This window comes from Mangifera indica, chromosome 3, assembly GCF_011075055.1.
Source record: "Mangifera indica cultivar Alphonso chromosome 3, CATAS_Mindica_2.1, whole genome shotgun sequence".
Taxonomy (NCBI): Eukaryota; Viridiplantae; Streptophyta; class Magnoliopsida; order Sapindales; family Anacardiaceae; genus Mangifera; species Mangifera indica.
Genome location: NC_058139.1, coordinates 5,677,391 through 5,695,516, shown reverse-complemented (window position 1 = coordinate 5,695,516; position 18,126 = coordinate 5,677,391). Strand labels below are relative to the sequence as shown.

General features: G+C 28.9%; 2 protein-coding genes and 2 non-coding genes across 6 annotated transcripts; all 4 read left to right on the top strand.

The window, feature by feature from the left end:
- The first annotated feature begins 9,768 nt into the window (after positions 1-9,768).
- Positions 9,769-12,355, top strand: LOC123211693 (60S ribosomal protein L7-2). The gene is made up of 7 exons (XM_044630524.1): positions 9,769-9,919; positions 10,599-10,783; positions 10,872-10,969; positions 11,098-11,155; positions 11,539-11,618; positions 11,747-11,849; positions 11,952-12,355. The coding sequence occupies exons 2-7, from the start codon at positions 10,607-10,609 to the stop codon at positions 12,165-12,167; spliced, it is 732 nt and encodes a 243-aa protein (XP_044486459.1). The 5' UTR covers positions 9,769-9,919; positions 10,599-10,606; the 3' UTR covers positions 12,168-12,355.
- On the top strand, positions 10,214-10,306 carry LOC123212626. Its single transcript, XR_006501585.1, has one exon. It is a non-coding gene; the product is annotated as a small nucleolar RNA Z103 (small nucleolar RNA).
- A 1,556-nt stretch (positions 12,356-13,911) lies between the features above and the next one.
- Positions 13,912-17,615, top strand: LOC123211692 (60S ribosomal protein L7-2-like). 3 transcript variants are annotated; one of them, XM_044630523.1, is made up of 7 exons: positions 13,912-14,022; positions 14,723-14,901; positions 14,990-15,087; positions 15,216-15,273; positions 15,570-15,649; positions 16,823-16,925; positions 17,032-17,615. In XM_044630523.1, exons 2-7 carry the CDS (start codon positions 14,725-14,727, stop codon positions 17,245-17,247), a joined length of 732 nt encoding a protein of 243 aa, XP_044486458.1. In that variant the 5' UTR covers positions 13,912-14,022; positions 14,723-14,724; the 3' UTR covers positions 17,248-17,615. The 3 variants fall into 3 exon arrangements, with proteins under 3 accessions (XP_044486458.1, XP_044486457.1, XP_044486456.1); XM_044630522.1 differs by having other exon boundaries at positions 13,933-14,022; positions 14,717-14,901; XM_044630521.1 differs by lacking the exon at positions 13,912-14,022 and adding an exon at positions 14,524-14,587.
- On the top strand, positions 14,309-14,401 carry LOC123212625. The gene has a single exon (XR_006501584.1). It is a non-coding gene; the product is annotated as a small nucleolar RNA Z103 (small nucleolar RNA).
- Positions 17,616-18,126: the final 511 nt, after the last annotated feature.

Here is an 18,126-nt window from a genome sequence, read left to right as displayed (position 1 = left end):
TTAATTTAATATATTTAAAATTTTAAAATAATTTTTAAAATTTTATATTTATTTTTTAAAATTTTAAAATTAATTTATTATATTTTTATTTTTATTTAATTTTGATCCATCAATATTATATCTTTAAGTCGGTCACTACCTCAAAATAAAAGAAAAATAATTTCCAGAATGTAAGTAATCTATTTCAAAACATGTGAACCTCTTTTTGTTACATTTGACACGTATTAAATTTGTTCACGTGTTAAATTTGTTCACGTGTTCCGTCACTTTTCTAGCGGGCTTCAATTCAAAGAATTAACGATAAACATGCATAGCCTAGTAATGCCAAGAAAATAAATTTTTACGTGAGTTTCATTTGACTTGCGGTGGCGAAGACAAACAATAAGACACAACATTTCATACATATTTGTTTTCTTCGCCAGATTCTAATCCGATAATCCAATGCTCGGTTGCAGAAAAAAACCCTCCACTTCAATTTACGTTCTGTTCACGAAAAGTAAACATGAGATAACAAATTCAGTTTTTCGCTAAGATTTCAAATAGCTATCCCAAGTTTTAGTTTACGATGTTTCGCCTCTTATTCAGATAAAGATGATTAAATAATTTCCAATCATGATCATTACAGATCAGATCATCTATAAAATATATTTAAAAAAACTTTAAATATTGGATATCTTTCTTTTTGAATAAGGTCTCAGTTTTCGTAACAGTTTCATTAGATATCATATCATACTTTATCTTAAATCAATTATTAGCTGAGCATAGTGGACCTTAAGGGTGACATTGCACCAAAACTGGGCTATTGTTTGGTGGGAAAACCACTATGTCCCACCCAAGTTTTAGCCTTCTTTCAAAAGTATACCTATCTTTGATGAAAAATTCATACCCACTCAAAGTTAAATCTATTTAGACTCATCCATATATTTTCTGTTAGGGTTAAGGGGTAAATTTGTTATTTTATCAATAATATTAAATAATCAAAATTTTATCTCATTTTTCTTTCTTTAATTTGAAAAACTAACATTTGTCCCATGAATTAAGTTTTAAAAAATTCATTTTTTTCCCCTGAAATGTAGCCACTTTTTTCCGGTGATGGCGGAGAAGTTTTCCTCCACCTCTGGACGACGATCGTCGTCCAGATCTTTGGATGAAGAAGCATCGTCCATTCTGGGCAATGAAGCATCGGACGACGTTTCGTCGTCCATTCTAGACGATGTTTCGTTGTCCATTCTAGACGACAAGCGTCGTCCAGAGAATGGACAACGAGGGTCATCCAGAATGGACGACGAGCGTCGTCCAGTGAAGGTCAACGAGCGTTGTCCAGATTTAGACGACGCTCGTCATTCTCTCTCTAGCCACATCGTCATCGGTGGCCGGAGGGAAAGTGAAAAAAAATTAAGGATTTGGGGGGGGGGGGGGGGGTAAAAGTCACCTTTCAAAGTTCAGGGATGAGGGTAAAAGTTAATTTTTAAAATCGGAAAGGAAAAATGCAATGAAATTATATAACTAAATTGTAAATAGTAAAATGATGATTTTATCCCTCTATTTAATGGAGAACTTAACGGTGATTTAGAGATAAGTGAGTATTTGAATTTTTTATCAGACATAGATATATTTTTGAAATCAGGTTAAAAATTGGGTGGAAAATAGTCTTTTTCCCTTATTTGGTTGAGACTTTTCCATCTTTAGCTTTCCGTCCCACCAAAATGGACCTACTGTTTGTGGAAATTTTTTTCTTTTAACTTTAATGATACGATATAGACAAATTTTCTCTCTCTTTCTCTCCTTTCTTTTTTTTTTTAATAATATATATCTATCAAACAAAATAAGATAAAAAAAAATTCTATGAGAAAAATATTAATTTTTTAAATTTTGAGTGGAGAAAGATGAAGAAAAATTATTAATTTTTAAACTTAAGATAAATATAATGATCTTATAGTTTTTTTAAATATTTTTATTAAATAACAATTTTATCTTTAATATTAACAATAAAATTTAACAGATGAATAACTATTTAAATTTTTGATAATTAATAAATAAAGAATTGTGTATGCATCAATAATTGGGTGAGAAATAGTCCGTTCGCCTCGATATAATCCAGTCAATCCAGTGGGGGTCTGAGCAAATTAATTAGATAAGAGCAATGTTTCCATTCAACAGCATGTCCTTATCCAGAAGTTAACATTTCTACATGAGGTGGGGGAAATTTCTCGGAGAAAATTAATATTTGTCCAATGAATAATAATTATTCAATTATTGAACAAACCGACCCAAAATCGTAACCTAAGGTCTTATAGGGGAAGTTTAATTTTTGGAGTTTTTAATAGATTTGGCTGAGTTTTAATTCACAGATTAGCATATGCTTTCTTTTATTCTTCTATTTATGTATTTTTATATTTTGGTGAGACAAAATTAGGGTTTCTTTCACGCAAAGAAGATACTTGATTTATAAGTTTAAACCTATGCATGGGCATAGATTTTTTGGCTGCATCGATTTCATAGTGTTAGATGCCTCTTACTTTTCAGCCTCGCATTAAAGAACACAACCACTTTTCATTTAAAGCTGAAAACATGCATCACAACTCATGTGATTACATTACATTTTCACAATCAATTTCTCGACTTTCTCAAGGATAACCTCCAAAAAAATATATATATTAATTATATCGAGATATTTTTGCCATAAAAGGATCTCTTATATTAGGGTTTTGAATAAAAATCTTATACCCTAATCGAGAATGATGTTCAAGATTGAGGGTAAAATAGGTCAAAATGTTATAACTAAATCGATGAAAACATTAGGTTTAGGGTTAAAATATTGTCACCTAATTAGAGAAGACATTACAGCGTTTAACATCTTAAATAAAAATTGTTATAAGACTAATTCTTTTCCAAGAGAATTTTAATCGGAGAAAATTATTAAATGTTTTCAAAATATAAATTTTTACTTAAAAAAAATCAACATAAAGAATATATAAAAAGCAAAAATAATAATAAAAAGGCACTACTTTAAGCCTTAAATAAAAGGTACAATCAAACTCAATTTTGAAATTTTTCCTATTTTTATGCTAATTTGCTAATTAATTTATAAAGTAATTAAACAGATTAAACATTTACGTTAAATTAATATATCTCAATAATCTCTACCGTAGTTTCAGGTAATTCCAACCTGGAGAACAAGAAACTAATTCATAAACGACACCTCTTTTCTGCTGATTCCCTGGAAAAAAAAAATGAAGTATAATAAAATTCAACATTCAAACGCATTTTTTTTCCACCTCATTGACAAAAAGGCCAGGCCAAGATAAAATTTCTAACATTCAACAATAAACTTAGAAAAACTCATTGTATTAATACAATAAGGCCAAAGGACTATTTTCCACTCAAGATATGTTACAATCTCAAGTTTTCTCTTTTTAACTTTGATAATCTCAAACATCCATCCATAAACAGTTAAAATTAATGATAATAAGGATAAAATTGTTATTTTTTTTATAATATTAAAAATAAACTAAAATATATTCTCTTTTTACCTCTCTAAACTTTAAAAACTAAAAGCTTCCTCCAATCTAAGTTTTAAAAATAACAGTTTCACTCTAGGGTTTCGTTTTGAAATCTCCAACGTCATTTTTGGGGTAAAACTGTCATTTTTTTAAAATTAAATTGAAAGAAACTTTTAGTTTTTAAAGTTTAGGGAGATAAAAAAAGATAAAATTTCAAGAGATTAAAGTTTTATTAATTTTAACTACTTATAAGTGGATATTTGAGATTATCAAAATTAAAAAAAAAAAAAAACTTGAAAATGCGGTATAGCTTGGGTGGAAAATTGTCCTTTGGCCATACAATAATTTAATTTGTGTCTCATAATTCATTTGGACCGACATCTACCAGCATTTAAGCAAAATCTGACAGAATTGTGAGAAAAATCTGAAACGATAAAGATTTGCTGTTTGACTAGTACACAGTTGGTTGAGTAGTGTCTTGTGGAATATGCAACACGCTGCCCATTAATGGCGTTAGAAATTGGTCGTTCAGGCTTCTTTATAATTTTACTTCTGAAATTTTTACTGTGTGTCACTCATATTCTGTATAATGCCTGTTTTTTCCACAGAACAGGATAAAATTGGCATACCAGGAAAGCATGAAGTCCTTTTATCATGTCATTTCTTTTTCATACAAAACATTAAAACTAGTGGCTAATCCAGGGATTTAATCATCTTGTCGGCTTTGAATTGGTCTAAAAACATATTGAATTGGAATTTAGTATCAAAGTTTTCAATTTTTTCTCTGATTGGTTAAAAAAATCAAACCCTAATTGATTGATTGATTGAGAAAATTTTACAAATATTCTAAATGAAATGGTCAAAACTTTTAACTTGTTCCCACCCACCGCCAGCCTAGGTAAATGTTAAGACGTCAAACTTTAATTATAACCTAGTTTAATAAATTTGAATCGAATTTTTTAATTTCTAAGAAGCTTCTAAAAAGTAGGATAGACTATGAAACTTTACAATTTTTTGTTTATGTAAGTATTCATGAGATAATTCAAACCTCATAGTTTATGAAAACATAGTACGACTTAATTCTTCAAACTAATCACGAAAGAGTAAATTGATTTCAAACTTGAACACTAAGTTTTATAAAGTTTCAATATATATATCTAGAGTGGAACACCAACAAATAATTAATATTACCTGTCTTCTTTTTGTTTAAAAGAAATAATTGGTTTTAAGACTGTTAAGCTACCAGGGTTATCAAAGATGCAATCAATATTATGATTCTCTAAGACTTGACACAATAAAAAAGAATGACTTAAAACCCTAAAGTCACTCTAAGTATGTTAAAACATATAGATTTGATCTCTCGATTGGTAGCTTAAGCGGTAAAAGAAAAAGTTTTATATATAAAATAATATGAATTCAAATATCTCAAAGAGATAGTTTGAATAGTAAAAGAGAAGATTTCATGCATAAAATAGTATGAATAGAGACAGCGATAAGTCAGGTCGGGCCTTTGACCTTAACAGTGAAGGGCCTTTAGGTGGGCCAACCTATGAAAATTTTAAAGCCCAAGGCTCGACCCTATAGAAAATAGGTCAGGCCTTAAACGATATTTGACCCCCGGCTAGTCCCATTAATTTTAATAAAAAAAATTTTAATTATATTTTCTTTGATCAAAAAATATGTTAGGAAATTATATTGTAATTAAAAAAAAAACAAATTTATTTATAATACGTGATTTGAGTTCTTGTAATCAATTTCACAAATATGAAATCTAAAACATGAATTTTGTTGAACTTTTTACTTTACTTAACCTTTATATATAGTGCATGAATGGACTGAGAAATTGTATTTTTTTTAAATGTGAGACTTTTACATGTACACTTTTATACTTTGTAAAGAGTTTCACATCTAAAAGAATAAAATCTTTAACTTCCTTCACCTACTATAAATAAAAGTTAAACAACGTATTTCAACTAAAGTAAAATTTTGGTTATATCATACATGTGAGATTGATCAAAGAACTCAAACATATATTTTTTAAGTCTACAATTTTTATTTCTTATAAACATTTATAATTTTTTTAAATATTATCAATGGTATGCATTGGGTTAGCCCATCGGCCTAACACCCAGACCTATGACTTGGCTTGGAAGGCCCATAGGCTAGACCCAACATGTTACAGTGTTGGGTCAGCCCCATTTCTCATACTTTGGGTCGGGCCTCCATTCAACTTGACCCAATTACCACCTTTAAAAATCAGTTTAAGTCTCCTCTCTTGATAAATGAAGATTAAACTTTTAACTTATATGATTCAATGGTTGTAAAGTCTGTTACTAGACTTAGAGGTTTGTTTTACTTAGTATAGTTGGTTTTGACCTAATATGATAATCTAGTTCAAATGAGTTTTCTTGTTACCAGAAAAAAAAAAAAATGATTGCACAACCATACTAGTACATTTTTGTTATGTTATTAGAGAGTGAATTGCATTTTCTTACCTAAGTTTTGATTCAAAAATAATTTTCAACCCTTGATGACGCATATAATAGTTTCCACTTACTATTTAAGTCATATTCTCTATAATTATTTGTTGACATTAAACATAACTTTGGTCATGTTGGCTAAGGACTTGTAAATATTATAGTAACCAATCTTATATTTGTTTTATGATCCTTTCATTTACTAAAAAAAAAAAAAAAAAAAGGGCTAGTGTAATACATGTTTTAAAAATATTAAGACACCTACATTTCTTGAAACTCAATTTACGTTCAAAACACATCAAAATCTAATATTAAAAATGACTTGGGCGGACTATAGTTGCAGTCAAGTAATACTTATTTTACTTTTGAAATTTGAGTATATAATTAAAAATGTATATAATTAAAAATATAAATAATATATCATCATATAATTTGATAATTCTAAATTAAAAATAAAGTAACACTAATCACATAAGAACACATCATATATATATATATATATATATATATATATATATATATATATATATATATAAAATTGTATAAACATATACATAGCATTGCACTTTGTTTTATAGTAGCCCTAAATTGACCATATTTTGGATCATATAATTTGAATCTCAACTTCTATATATGAATAAATTAATATTCTAAATCGGGTAATTCTAAAATTTTAATAAATTTGTGGTTTTTTCTTTCTATCAAAATGTGAATTTTCTGGATAATTCATTACTCGATCGTTGTTGTGCAAAATGTAACTTAGAATAAAAAAATCATTCCAACTTCAAAATAAGTATAATTAAGAACTCATTAATAGAAATAACCCAATCCTTTATCAATGTATAGAACTGTTAAGATAAACCATATATTATTCAATCAATTTTGCCCCATATAGACATATATTTAAAATATTAAAATAAGAATGAAAAAAAAAAAGAATTTTTTTGTCAAAGGTGCCTATGATTGCCTTCATATATGCTTAATAGAAGATATTCAAAATCAATTAATTCTTTTCGCATGGATAATTATTTAAAGTTGAATACTTTATTAAAAGAATTTTATTTATTCGTTTTTTAGTATTTATCCATTTATTATTTAAGATAATAATCAAGATAAAAATATACTGAATAATAACACCAGATTTTTTATGAATGAAATAAAAGTAAAGAAATACTTGAAACAAAATTAAACTTTTGAAAATAAAACAAAATTATCTGAATTTAAATTATATTAGAGTTGTATGAAACAAATCTAGTGACCGTTTAATCTTGATTTCTACTGTCAATATCCATTATAACTCAAAGTTGTTATTAGGGTTAGATTCAAACAGAATTGAACTCAAATTCAATTTGGTTTACATATAGCTAAGCTTAAGTTCGAACTCAAGCTCGTGAAAGCCAAACTCAAACTCAGTTTGAATTCAGTTTGATTCATTTTTCGTTATTAAAATGATATCGTTTTAATACATATTGATCAAAACGATATCATTTTGTATCAAAAATTTTAATTAAAAAATTTGACGTATAGCTCGAGCTTGTATAAGATTGGCTCGTTTCGAGTTCGTTCGAGTCAAGCTCAAATTCGAATTCAAATAGGTTTGGTTCGAATCTAGCCCTAACTGCTATCATAAAAGCCTGGTTTTGCTTTTACAGTTTCTTCTCGATTCTATAAAACTCTAGCAGATAAGTCTTATTCATGACATCTTTTTATTAATAAATAAATATTTATCAATTTCATAACTAATTTGATATAAATAATAAATTTAAATAATTTTATCAATTCTTTTACTAATTTTTAAGGCACTCTTAAACTTATATTATCAATATTTCATGAAATTCTTTGCTTTAACACAAATATTATGAAAATGGGTATAGCATGTAATTCATGGGAATTTTTATCTCGTTTTTAAAGAGAGTAAGGTCATAATTTTTTCATTATTTATATATACCATTTATAAATAATTTCTTTCATCAATATATTTATCATGAATCATGAATGTGGTTCATTGTGTTTAAAAAAAAAAAAAAGAGATGATAATAATGTATTAATTGGTGGGATAAAGTATAAACTATAAGGCCAAATGAGTTTTTTTTGCCCAAGGTTCGATGAAATAATAATTTTTTATTTTTTAAGTTTTGCAAAATCAAATTTTTACACATTATTCATTTTTGTTAGTAAATTTTGTTTAGTTTTCATAAAAATAATTATTTTGCTATTATATTGAAATTCTAAAACTACCATTAACACTTAATATACATGTTAAATTACTAATATATTATTTTCAGATTACGAATTTATCGCTTAGACATTTAAAAAATAACCAAACTTTAACTAACTTTAAAATTTTGAATGTATTTAGTTTTTTTAGAATGTAACTTGTCATTTTTAATACTATTAAAGGTCATATTAAAATTTTAAAAAATACTGCACAAAATTTTTAAAAACATTGCATAACACTTTCCAAAATTTTATTTTGCATCAAAACTTTAAAAAAAGAGAAAATATATATTAAGCAATCTAATAAGATTGCACATATTATATATTTTTTTAAGTCAATTATTGTTGATTTATCAATTTTGCCTTTTAAAATAGAAAAAAAGAATCTCACAAAAAAACGTGAATTTTTTTTTTTTGTAATGAGAAATTTTGCTCAAATCGAATCATCTTTTCAGAGTAAAACCAACCATTCCAAGTAAAGTAAATTTTAAATTAAAAATTTGATTTAGATATATTTTAAGATAATATTTAAACTCATATTTTTTTATATATGAAATATTCTCTTTTACTACTCAAATTATCATTTTAGGGCTTAAAAGTTTGCAAATACGCAACATGAAAAAATTTCATCCTCTACTTTATTACAATAAATCATATCGATAAGAGAAAATAACAAATATGTTTTATTGTTCTGTTTGCTCTTTTATCTTAAATCAATGGTGTTTCAATCTTTTTATCCCTAGCTTAATAAGGGTATTTTAATATTTTCATAAAAATTATTTGAAAATATTGGTCCACTTTTAACAGTGAAAAAATTTGAAGGTAAGAGGGGAATTTCTCTTATATGCCATAGGTTTGGATCAATCAAGTTATGGATATTTCAAGCAAGAATGGGCTTAGTCTGATTTAGTTAGTCTGTTCGTCTAAAAAGCCCACTAAGTGCTAATCTTGAGCTTTCCTGGTTTCCTAATTCTTAGTATTGGTTGTTATTCTTCCAACATTTTAAGATCTATAATAAAAAAAATTTTTAATAAAACTATCTCTAAGAGTAGTTTAAATGATAAAAAAATAAATTTAATATTTAACCAAATTTGTGCTTATAGATATAGTGGTATGTCGTTTTTAACATGTACCACTCATCATCGTAGTTTATACTAATAATTCACGTTACGGTAATGAATTCTTCAAATAATAAATAAATATTTTTTGTTCAATAACTTGATGCCACGACGTAATATTGTTCAATCACCCTCTCATATGGTGGTCATACATGCAACTCGCCTATAACATGAACTAATGCAAGCTGCATCATCGCCAAAGTAAGGGTGAATACATGTGGGAATATTTCTAAAATGGGGTGAATGGTAGAAGGTTAATATGGGAATATGATGCTATCATAATCGAATAACGGCTCACTAACAACCGGGGGACTTATGATATTTTTGAACTCTTAGGGTATTTTTCCTATTACGAAACCTTAGGGGTTGCGAAATAATTTTGAGAATTAAAAAAAAAAGCTGAAATTATATTATACTCACAGTGAACACTCAAATGAACGGTCCAGATCTACTGTAACTGAGAGAGTAAATCGCAGCCGTTACCTACACGGAAACCCTACTTCATAAAACCCTATTACTGTTATTCCCTTCATTATCTGACTCTTTTTCAGTCGGCGTTCCCTCGTGCTTCGTTTCCACCCTTGGCTCACACTTTGAACAACCAGTGAGTCATACAACACTTTGTTGTTATAATTTGTTGTTTTTAATATGTTTTCAATGCCTTTTAATAGTTATATTTAAATCTGGGTGTTTTTTGTTTTTTGAAATACGGCGATTGTTTTCGGTAGTTTGTAAAGATTAGCATGAAAGTAAAGCGGTTGTCTATGAACTTATTTATATCGGAGTAGTTATGTTTATGAATTGAGGAATTTTCTCATATGCATTATTGTCATTTGTTAGTGTGCTTTTTGAATCCAAATTCTATGGCTAAATATGATGGAGGAAGACTATGGTGAAGATGGAAGGGATGATTTTTTCCCCAGATTATCGAAGATGATTAAAATGTGCGATTTTTCTCTATTGGAGAATCCGAGCCAATGTTCTGATCCATCTTCATTTTTTAATCGGTTATTTTCAACTTAAGAGTAGTGGGACTAATTCTTCTCGTATGCGTGCTTGTCTTTATTTTTGATGAGTATGATATTTGCTGAGTCCTCTATAACTGGTTTCTAAGAGTCTTCTGTTAAGATGCTAAGAAACATGGGAAAAATAACTCACATTTTTGTGGGAGATAATGATAATTTATTTCCTTGTCTATGTTTCTATGTCTTACTTTTGTCTGAGATGGTTTGCATTTGTTTTACTTAGTGAATGTAGAGCTTAATTATTAATCTCTATTATAGTTGCAGAGATGAGTGAAGAAGCCAAAGTAGTGATCCCAGAGTCAGTATTGAAGAAGCAGAAGAGGAATGAGGAATGGGCTCTTGTAAAGAAGCAGGAGCTTGAAGCTACCAAGAAAAAAAATTGTGAGAACAGGAAGCTGATCTTTAATAGGGCCAAGCTTTACGCAAAGGAGTATGCAGAACAGGTTCTCATTGGGCCCTTCTTAACTATTATTTGTATGTCTTTCCTTTGATGATTTTTCTAGTAATTAAGATTTTCTTTTGATTTTACAGGAAAAAGAGCTAATTCAATTGAAGCGTGAAGCCAAGTTGAAGGGAGGCTTCTATGTTGACCCTGAAGCTAAGCTTCTGTTTATCATTCGCATTCGTGGGTATGTTTTAGTGTTTGTGTTGGGGTTGATTTGGTTATGTTGTATATTGCTTCTTATTTGTAATACTTCAATTTTGGATACTCTATGTTTCTTCTAATGTATAATGTGTATGCTTTTGCAACTTGCAGTATCAATGCCATGCACCCTAAGACAAGAAAGATCTTGCAGCTCTTGCGATTGAGACAGGTAGCTTGCCAAATTCTCACTCAAAATAATAGGAGTAGGGAGAATATGGATTTCAAGTGTGGTGTTTGTTCTAGAAGAGAAATTGTCATTTTTATTGAAAAAATTTATTGCTAGCCAATTTTAGGTGAATTGTTATATCCGCAGATGCAACTTTATTAGGGTTGTATAATAATTGAATTTAATGGATAAGAAAACTTTGTTAAACAACCGTATATAAAGTATACAAAATAATGCAAAATCATTTATTATGTAATGAGTTTTGTTTTTTGTTGTTTGTCTGAAGCTTTAGTTGAATTATCGATAAGTCATTTAGTTGTATACACATGTTTACACACATAAATTCTATATGGATTGTAATGAAATATCTTCTTTGCCTGATACAGATATTCAATGGAGTTTTTCTAAAAGTGAACAAAGCAACAATGAACATGCTGCACAGGGTTGAACCTTACGTGACTTATGGGTATGTCACTATTTTATCTTTCATGATCTTTTAAAATTGAATTGTCTTTCATGCCTTTATATATTTGAGTTTGTTTCATTAAAACTATTGTCTTCTTTATCTAATTTATTAGAGCTGCGTGTTTTTAGATACCCCAATTTGAAGAGTGTTAGGGAATTGATTTACAAGAGGGGATATGGTAAGCTGAACAAGCAAAGAATTGCATTGACTGATAACACAATTGTCGAGCAGGTTTGTGCTTTTTTATGTTGCTGGTGATGCTATTCTTTACCTTCTTTAAGTTTTAATCTGTGGCAATTTTATGGCTCTTACTAACATTTTATTATGTATCAGGCTCTGGGCAAGCATGGAATTATCTGCATGGAAGATCTGATCCATGAGATTTTGACAGTTGGACCTCACTTTAAGGAAGCTAATAACTTCCTATGGCCATTCAAGCTGAAGGCACCTTTGGGTGGTTTGAAGAAGAAGAGGAACCACTATGTTGAAGGAGGTGATGCTGGTAACAGGGAGAATTACATCAATGAGCTCATCCGAAGAATGAATTAGAGTTTTTCGTATTTTCTCATTTAGTGTTATTAAGGTGTTTGTTTTAGTCTCCTTGAGGTTATTTTGTTTCATTACTGGTACGACCGGAAGCAATCAGATTTTGAATCTCTTCATCTTTGAGTTGAATGCTGATTTTCTTAGACAATGGAAGTTGCGATGCAATTAAAAATTTTATATTATTCTGGAAATACGACTTCAATTTCAGACTCTCTCTATATAGAGATATTATATCTATGGTTGCTGTGATGCTAAAATTTCTTTTTTCTGTTATGATTCCTATTTATCTTGATCCGTTACTCCTATAAATTCATACATATAACTCTGCTTATAACAGGGAGTAATGAGCCTTGATATCACATTGATGATTTTGGAATTAAGATTATTAATATATGGTAATGTTTCTAAAATGGGGAAAATGGTAGAAGCTTAATATGGTATTATGATGTCATCAATTCTAACAGTACAACAACCGCTCACTAAAAAGTAGGGGGACTTCTGATAGTATTGAACTCTTATGGGATATTTCCTTTTATGAAACCGCTGGGATTCATACAAAATTTAAAAAATAAAATAAATGGTAAGGACTTAAATGATATTATAGTCACTCTAAGGTGTCGTTTGGTTTCAGAGATTAAAAAATTACTATAGTAATATATCTTTTATTATTTATATTACCTTGTTTGGTTTGTCAGTAATAAAATATTACGGTAATCTTCAATTATTAATGTTGACATGACAAATAATATAGATAATAATCTAATTATCATATTTACTTTAGGTATTAAAAGATTATCAAGGTAATCTTGATTTTATTATAATTATATTATAATTTATTAATTCTTGAGAAAAAATAAATTTATTTTTAATTAATATAACCAATAATATAAAAATATTTAGAAATAATTATATTCAATGACATATAAATAAAATAATTTACTAATATTCTTTTATTACCTTTAACCAAACATAATAATTATTTATACCTATCAAATTTTATTAAACATAGTATTTATTTATACCAGTAATCTTCTAATTAATATATTTTTAAACTAATTTTTTTATTTTTGTAATAAAATATTATCAAATACCCGTTATAGAGGTAAATACTATCCCTGCATGTAAACAGTAACCCTACTAAATAAAATTGCCAAATACTTATTTACCACCCAACATTTGATGAAATGATATCCCCTCTTTTGAATTTGAAAAAACTAATTTTTCACCTGTTTGTCAAATCCAACCGTTAGTTTAATAATTCAAAAATATTTATGTCATTTATCTAAAATATTATAATAAATATATAATTAAGTGTTATTTCATATCTAAAATTTAAAATATTAAAATGACACCTTATCAAACTAAATTGTGAATAATATTATAAAATTATAAATATAATTTTTGAAAAATTTATGAGAGGTAATTAATTTTTTTTTCTATTTTATTTTAAAAATTATCATATTCACTTTATATACTTTGAAAATATAACTATAACTCCAATATTTGATAATATGATATTTCTACCACTAGTTTGCTGCGTTTTGAAAGAGTACAATTGTTATTTTAAAAAATTATATTAAAAAATTTTTGTAGCAAAGTATTATTTAGTTTGAGGGTTTTTATCTAGTAATTTTATAAAAATTTAACATATTTTGTTAACAAATTTACCTGGTGGGTGGGATATTTGCTTTTTCAAACTTTAAGATCAACATCAGTAGTTCATCAAATTTTTGGTGGGACATAGTTTTTTGGCCTAAAAAAACCCTACCTATGCCACGCCCTTCCTTTATATAACTCTTTTGCGGCCGGCCTTTCCTCTTGATCCGTTTCCACCTTGAGCTTACACACTGAACAACTAGTGAGTTTTTCGATTTCTCATTATGTTGTTATAATTTGTTATTTAAATATGTTTACTTATATCTGGGTTTTATTGTTTTGGTTAGTTTGTAAAGATTAGCATGAAATAAGGCGGTAGTCTATGAACCTATATATTTATAAAAAGAAGAAAAAAATTATTATCTCTTGAAGTCGTAGTTGCGTTAATGAATTGCGAATTTTTCATATATGCATTATTGTCATTTGTTGGTGTGATTTTTGAATTGAAATTTTATAGCTAAATATGATGGGTGTAGATTATGGTGAAGATGGAAGGGATGATTTTTTCCCCAGATTATCGACGATGATTAAAATGTGCGATTTTTCTCTATCGGAGAATCCAAGCCAATGTTCTGATCCATCTTCATTTTTTAATCGGTTATTTTCAACTTCAGAGTAGTGGGACTAATTCTTCTCGTATGCGTGCTTGTCTTTATTTTGGATGAGTATGATGTTTGCCGAGTCCTCTATAACTGGTTTCTAAGAGTCTTCTGTTAAGATGCTAAGAAACTTGGGAAAAGAAACTCACATTTTTGTGGGAGATAATGGTAATTTGATTATCAATATTATGATAATTTATTTGCTTGTCTATGTTTATATGTCTTACTTTTGTGTGAGATGGTTTGCATTTGTTTTACTTAGTGAATGTAGAGCTTAATTATTAATCTCTATTATATTTGCAGAGATGGGTGAAGAAGCCAAAGTAGTGATCCCAGAGTCAGTATTGAAGAAGCAGAGGAGGAATGAGGAATGGGCTCTTGTAAAGAAGCAGGAGCTTGAAGCTACCAAGAAAAAAAATTCTGAGAACAGGAAGCTGATCTTTAATAGGGCTAAGCTTTATGCAAAGGAGTATGCAGAACAGGTTCTCATTGGGGCCTTCTTAACTATTATTTGTATGTCTTTGCTTTGATGATTTTTCTAGTAATTAAGATTTTCTTTTGATTTTACAGGAAAAAGAGCTAATTCAATTGAAGCGTGAAGCCAAGTTGAAGGGAGGCTTCTATGTTGACCCTGAAGCTAAGCTTCTGTTTATAATTCGCATTCGTGGGTATGTTTTAGTGTTTGTGTTGGGGTTGATTTGGTTATGTTGTATATTGCTTCTTATTTGTAGTACTTCAATTTTGGATACTCTATGTTTCTTCTAATGTATAATATGTATGCTTTTGCAACTGGCAGTATCAATGCCATGCACCCTAAGACAAGAAAGATCTTGCAGCTCTTGCGTTTGAGACAGGTAGCTTGCCAGATTCTTACTCAACATAATATTAGTTATTGAGATTATGGATTTCAAGTATGGTGCTTGTTTAAGAAGACAAATAAACAACCGAATATAAAGTATATAAAATAATGTAAAATCATTTAGTTTGTGATGAGTTTTATTTCTTGCTGTTAGTCTGAAGCTTTAGTTGAATTATTGATGGTTTAGATGTTGGCTTACCATGATATATAAGTCATTTAGTTGTATATGCTTGTTTAGCACACACAACTTCTATACAGAGTGTAATGAAATGTCTTCTTTGCCTGATACAGATATTCAATGGAGTTTTTCTTAAAGTGAACAAAGCAACAATGAACATGCTGCACAGGGTTGAACCTTACGTGACTTACGGGTATGTCACACTTTTATTTCTCATGATTTTATTTTTTTATGATTTTGTTTTTTAAAATTGAATTGTCTTCCATGTCTATGGTTCTCGCCACGAGCCAATTTGACCCTTGAATCAGATTAGCAACAATTATTATTTTTTTAATTAATAATTGTAATAATTAAAAATTAAAGAATTTAAAAAAAAGGTTTGGACTTAATTTTTCAATTAAGCTTCCTATATATCCTCTTGAAATTTAGAAGAATCAAAGTTTACATAGTTCTCTTACTTTCGGGTATTCGATAGCACATAGTATTTTCTTACCTTATCATTTACCTTTGCTTTCTTGACTATTGGTTTTCATTATTGAACTATCTGTAGTTAAATCAAGGGGTTTTTTATTGAAGTCCATTTTTATATCTTATTGGTGGAATTCGACTATTGTCTAATCGTTCACGCATATTTGGGCTTTAATAGATTTGAGAGTCAAACTTGATCGTCTCTCGTTCAATATATTGGCCCTTTGACTAAAAGTTGGTTCCACTGCAACAATTGATGTCTTAGCAATAGCTGATAATGTTGGAAAGGTGGTTGAATGTCAACTCTACCATTTTAGAAATGGAAAGTTTTTACCTACATTGTTATCACTAAACTCAAAAGTAGTGATTATATAAATTTCAAGCTCTGAGGTGAAACCTAAATATGCGTGGACGATTGGACAAAAGCCAAATTATGCCAACAAAAATATAACAATGGACTTTAATGGAGAGCTCCTAAATTTAATTATGGATAGTTTGATGACAAGAATCAATAGTCGAGAAAACGAAGGTGAATGATAAGGTAAGGGGGTATTGTCAACTATCGAATACGTGAAGGTAAGAGAACTACGTAAACTTTGATTCTTCTAAACTCCAAGAGTATATCTAGGAAGTTTAATTGAAAAATTAAGTCCAAGTTTTTTATATTTATAATTATTAATTAAAAAAATAAATCAGGGCCATGATTTAGAACAATCGGAATTGACGGTTCAATATCGGTTGCAGTTTGGGTTCCTATTTTTTTAAACTGTGCGGTTTCGAACCGGAACTGCTGGTTCATGAATCATGGTCAGGTCTACATGTCTGTATATATTTAATTTTGTTTTTTTAAAACTGGATTGTCCCTTTTGTCTAATATATTGGAGCTGCATGGTTTTAGATACCCCAATTTGAAGAGTGTTAGGGAATTGATTTACAAGAGGGGATATGGTAAGCTGAACAAGCAAAGGATTGCATTAACTGATAACTCAATTGTTGAGCAGGTTTGTGCTTTTTTATGTTGCTAGTGGTGTTATTCTTTGTTTTTTTATTTTAAGTGCCAAACTGTGACAAATGTATGGCTGTTACTGACATTTTATAATGTGTCAGGCTCTGGGCAAGTATGGAATCATCTGCATGGAGGATCTGATCCATGAGATTATGACAGTTGGATCCCACTTTAAGGAGGCTAATAACTTCCTATGGCCATTCAAGCTGAAGGCACCTTTGGGTGGTTTGAAGAAGAAGAGGAACCACTATGTCGAAGGAGGCGATGCTGGTAACAGGGAGAATTACATCAATGAGCTCATCCGAAGAATGAATTAGCGTTTTTCATGTCTTGCCATTTAGGGTTATTAAGGTGTTTGTTCTAGTGTCCTTTAGGTTCTTTAGCAACCAGATTTTAAATCTTAATTTTTGAGTTTAAAAGACTCTGATAATCTTATACTAATTTTTAAATGTGACTGTCTCTATCTCACTCTTTATACACCAAAAAACATACCCTAGATAATTTTATAAATAATTGAAAGATGAAGAGCTCTCTTTAAGCTCGAGTGAGAGTTGAGATTTGTGCTTCCTAGAGGAGCTGTATGGAAGTCACAACTTGAAACTAAAACTTGTAATATGTTAGGAATTTGATATTTAGTATTTATCCATTAAGTTCAAGTTTAATAACATTCATAGTTTATATAGTATTTATCCATTTATATTTTTGGTTTAAATTTACACATTTATAAGGTACTAATCTTATAAAAAAAAATGTATGCATTTTAAAATAATAAGATATAGTCACATGCATACTATATGTAACAATAAGACATTGATGAATGAAACAGTAGTTGTATATTCAATCACTATATTTTGAATTTATTTATTTAACTACTATAAATAAGATATCTAGTTATCCCAAAAAAAAAAAAAGATCATATTTATAACCTTTTTTATTTATTAAGTGGTTGCATCCATTTCCCGAGCAGGTACAAACAGAAGTTGATAATAGTAATACACTCATTGGTTGAGTAAATGACAATCAAACATGCAAAGAAATAGATGTCTTGGACAATTTAGAAGCCCCGTTAGAGGCAATAATGTATTTGTATGTATATAATCATGGTGCAGGGAAGAGACGTCTAGAGCAAATGGTGCAGTAGAACTTCCTCTTGACTTTGTGAGAAATGGGGAAAAAACAAAACCTTAAATAAGCAT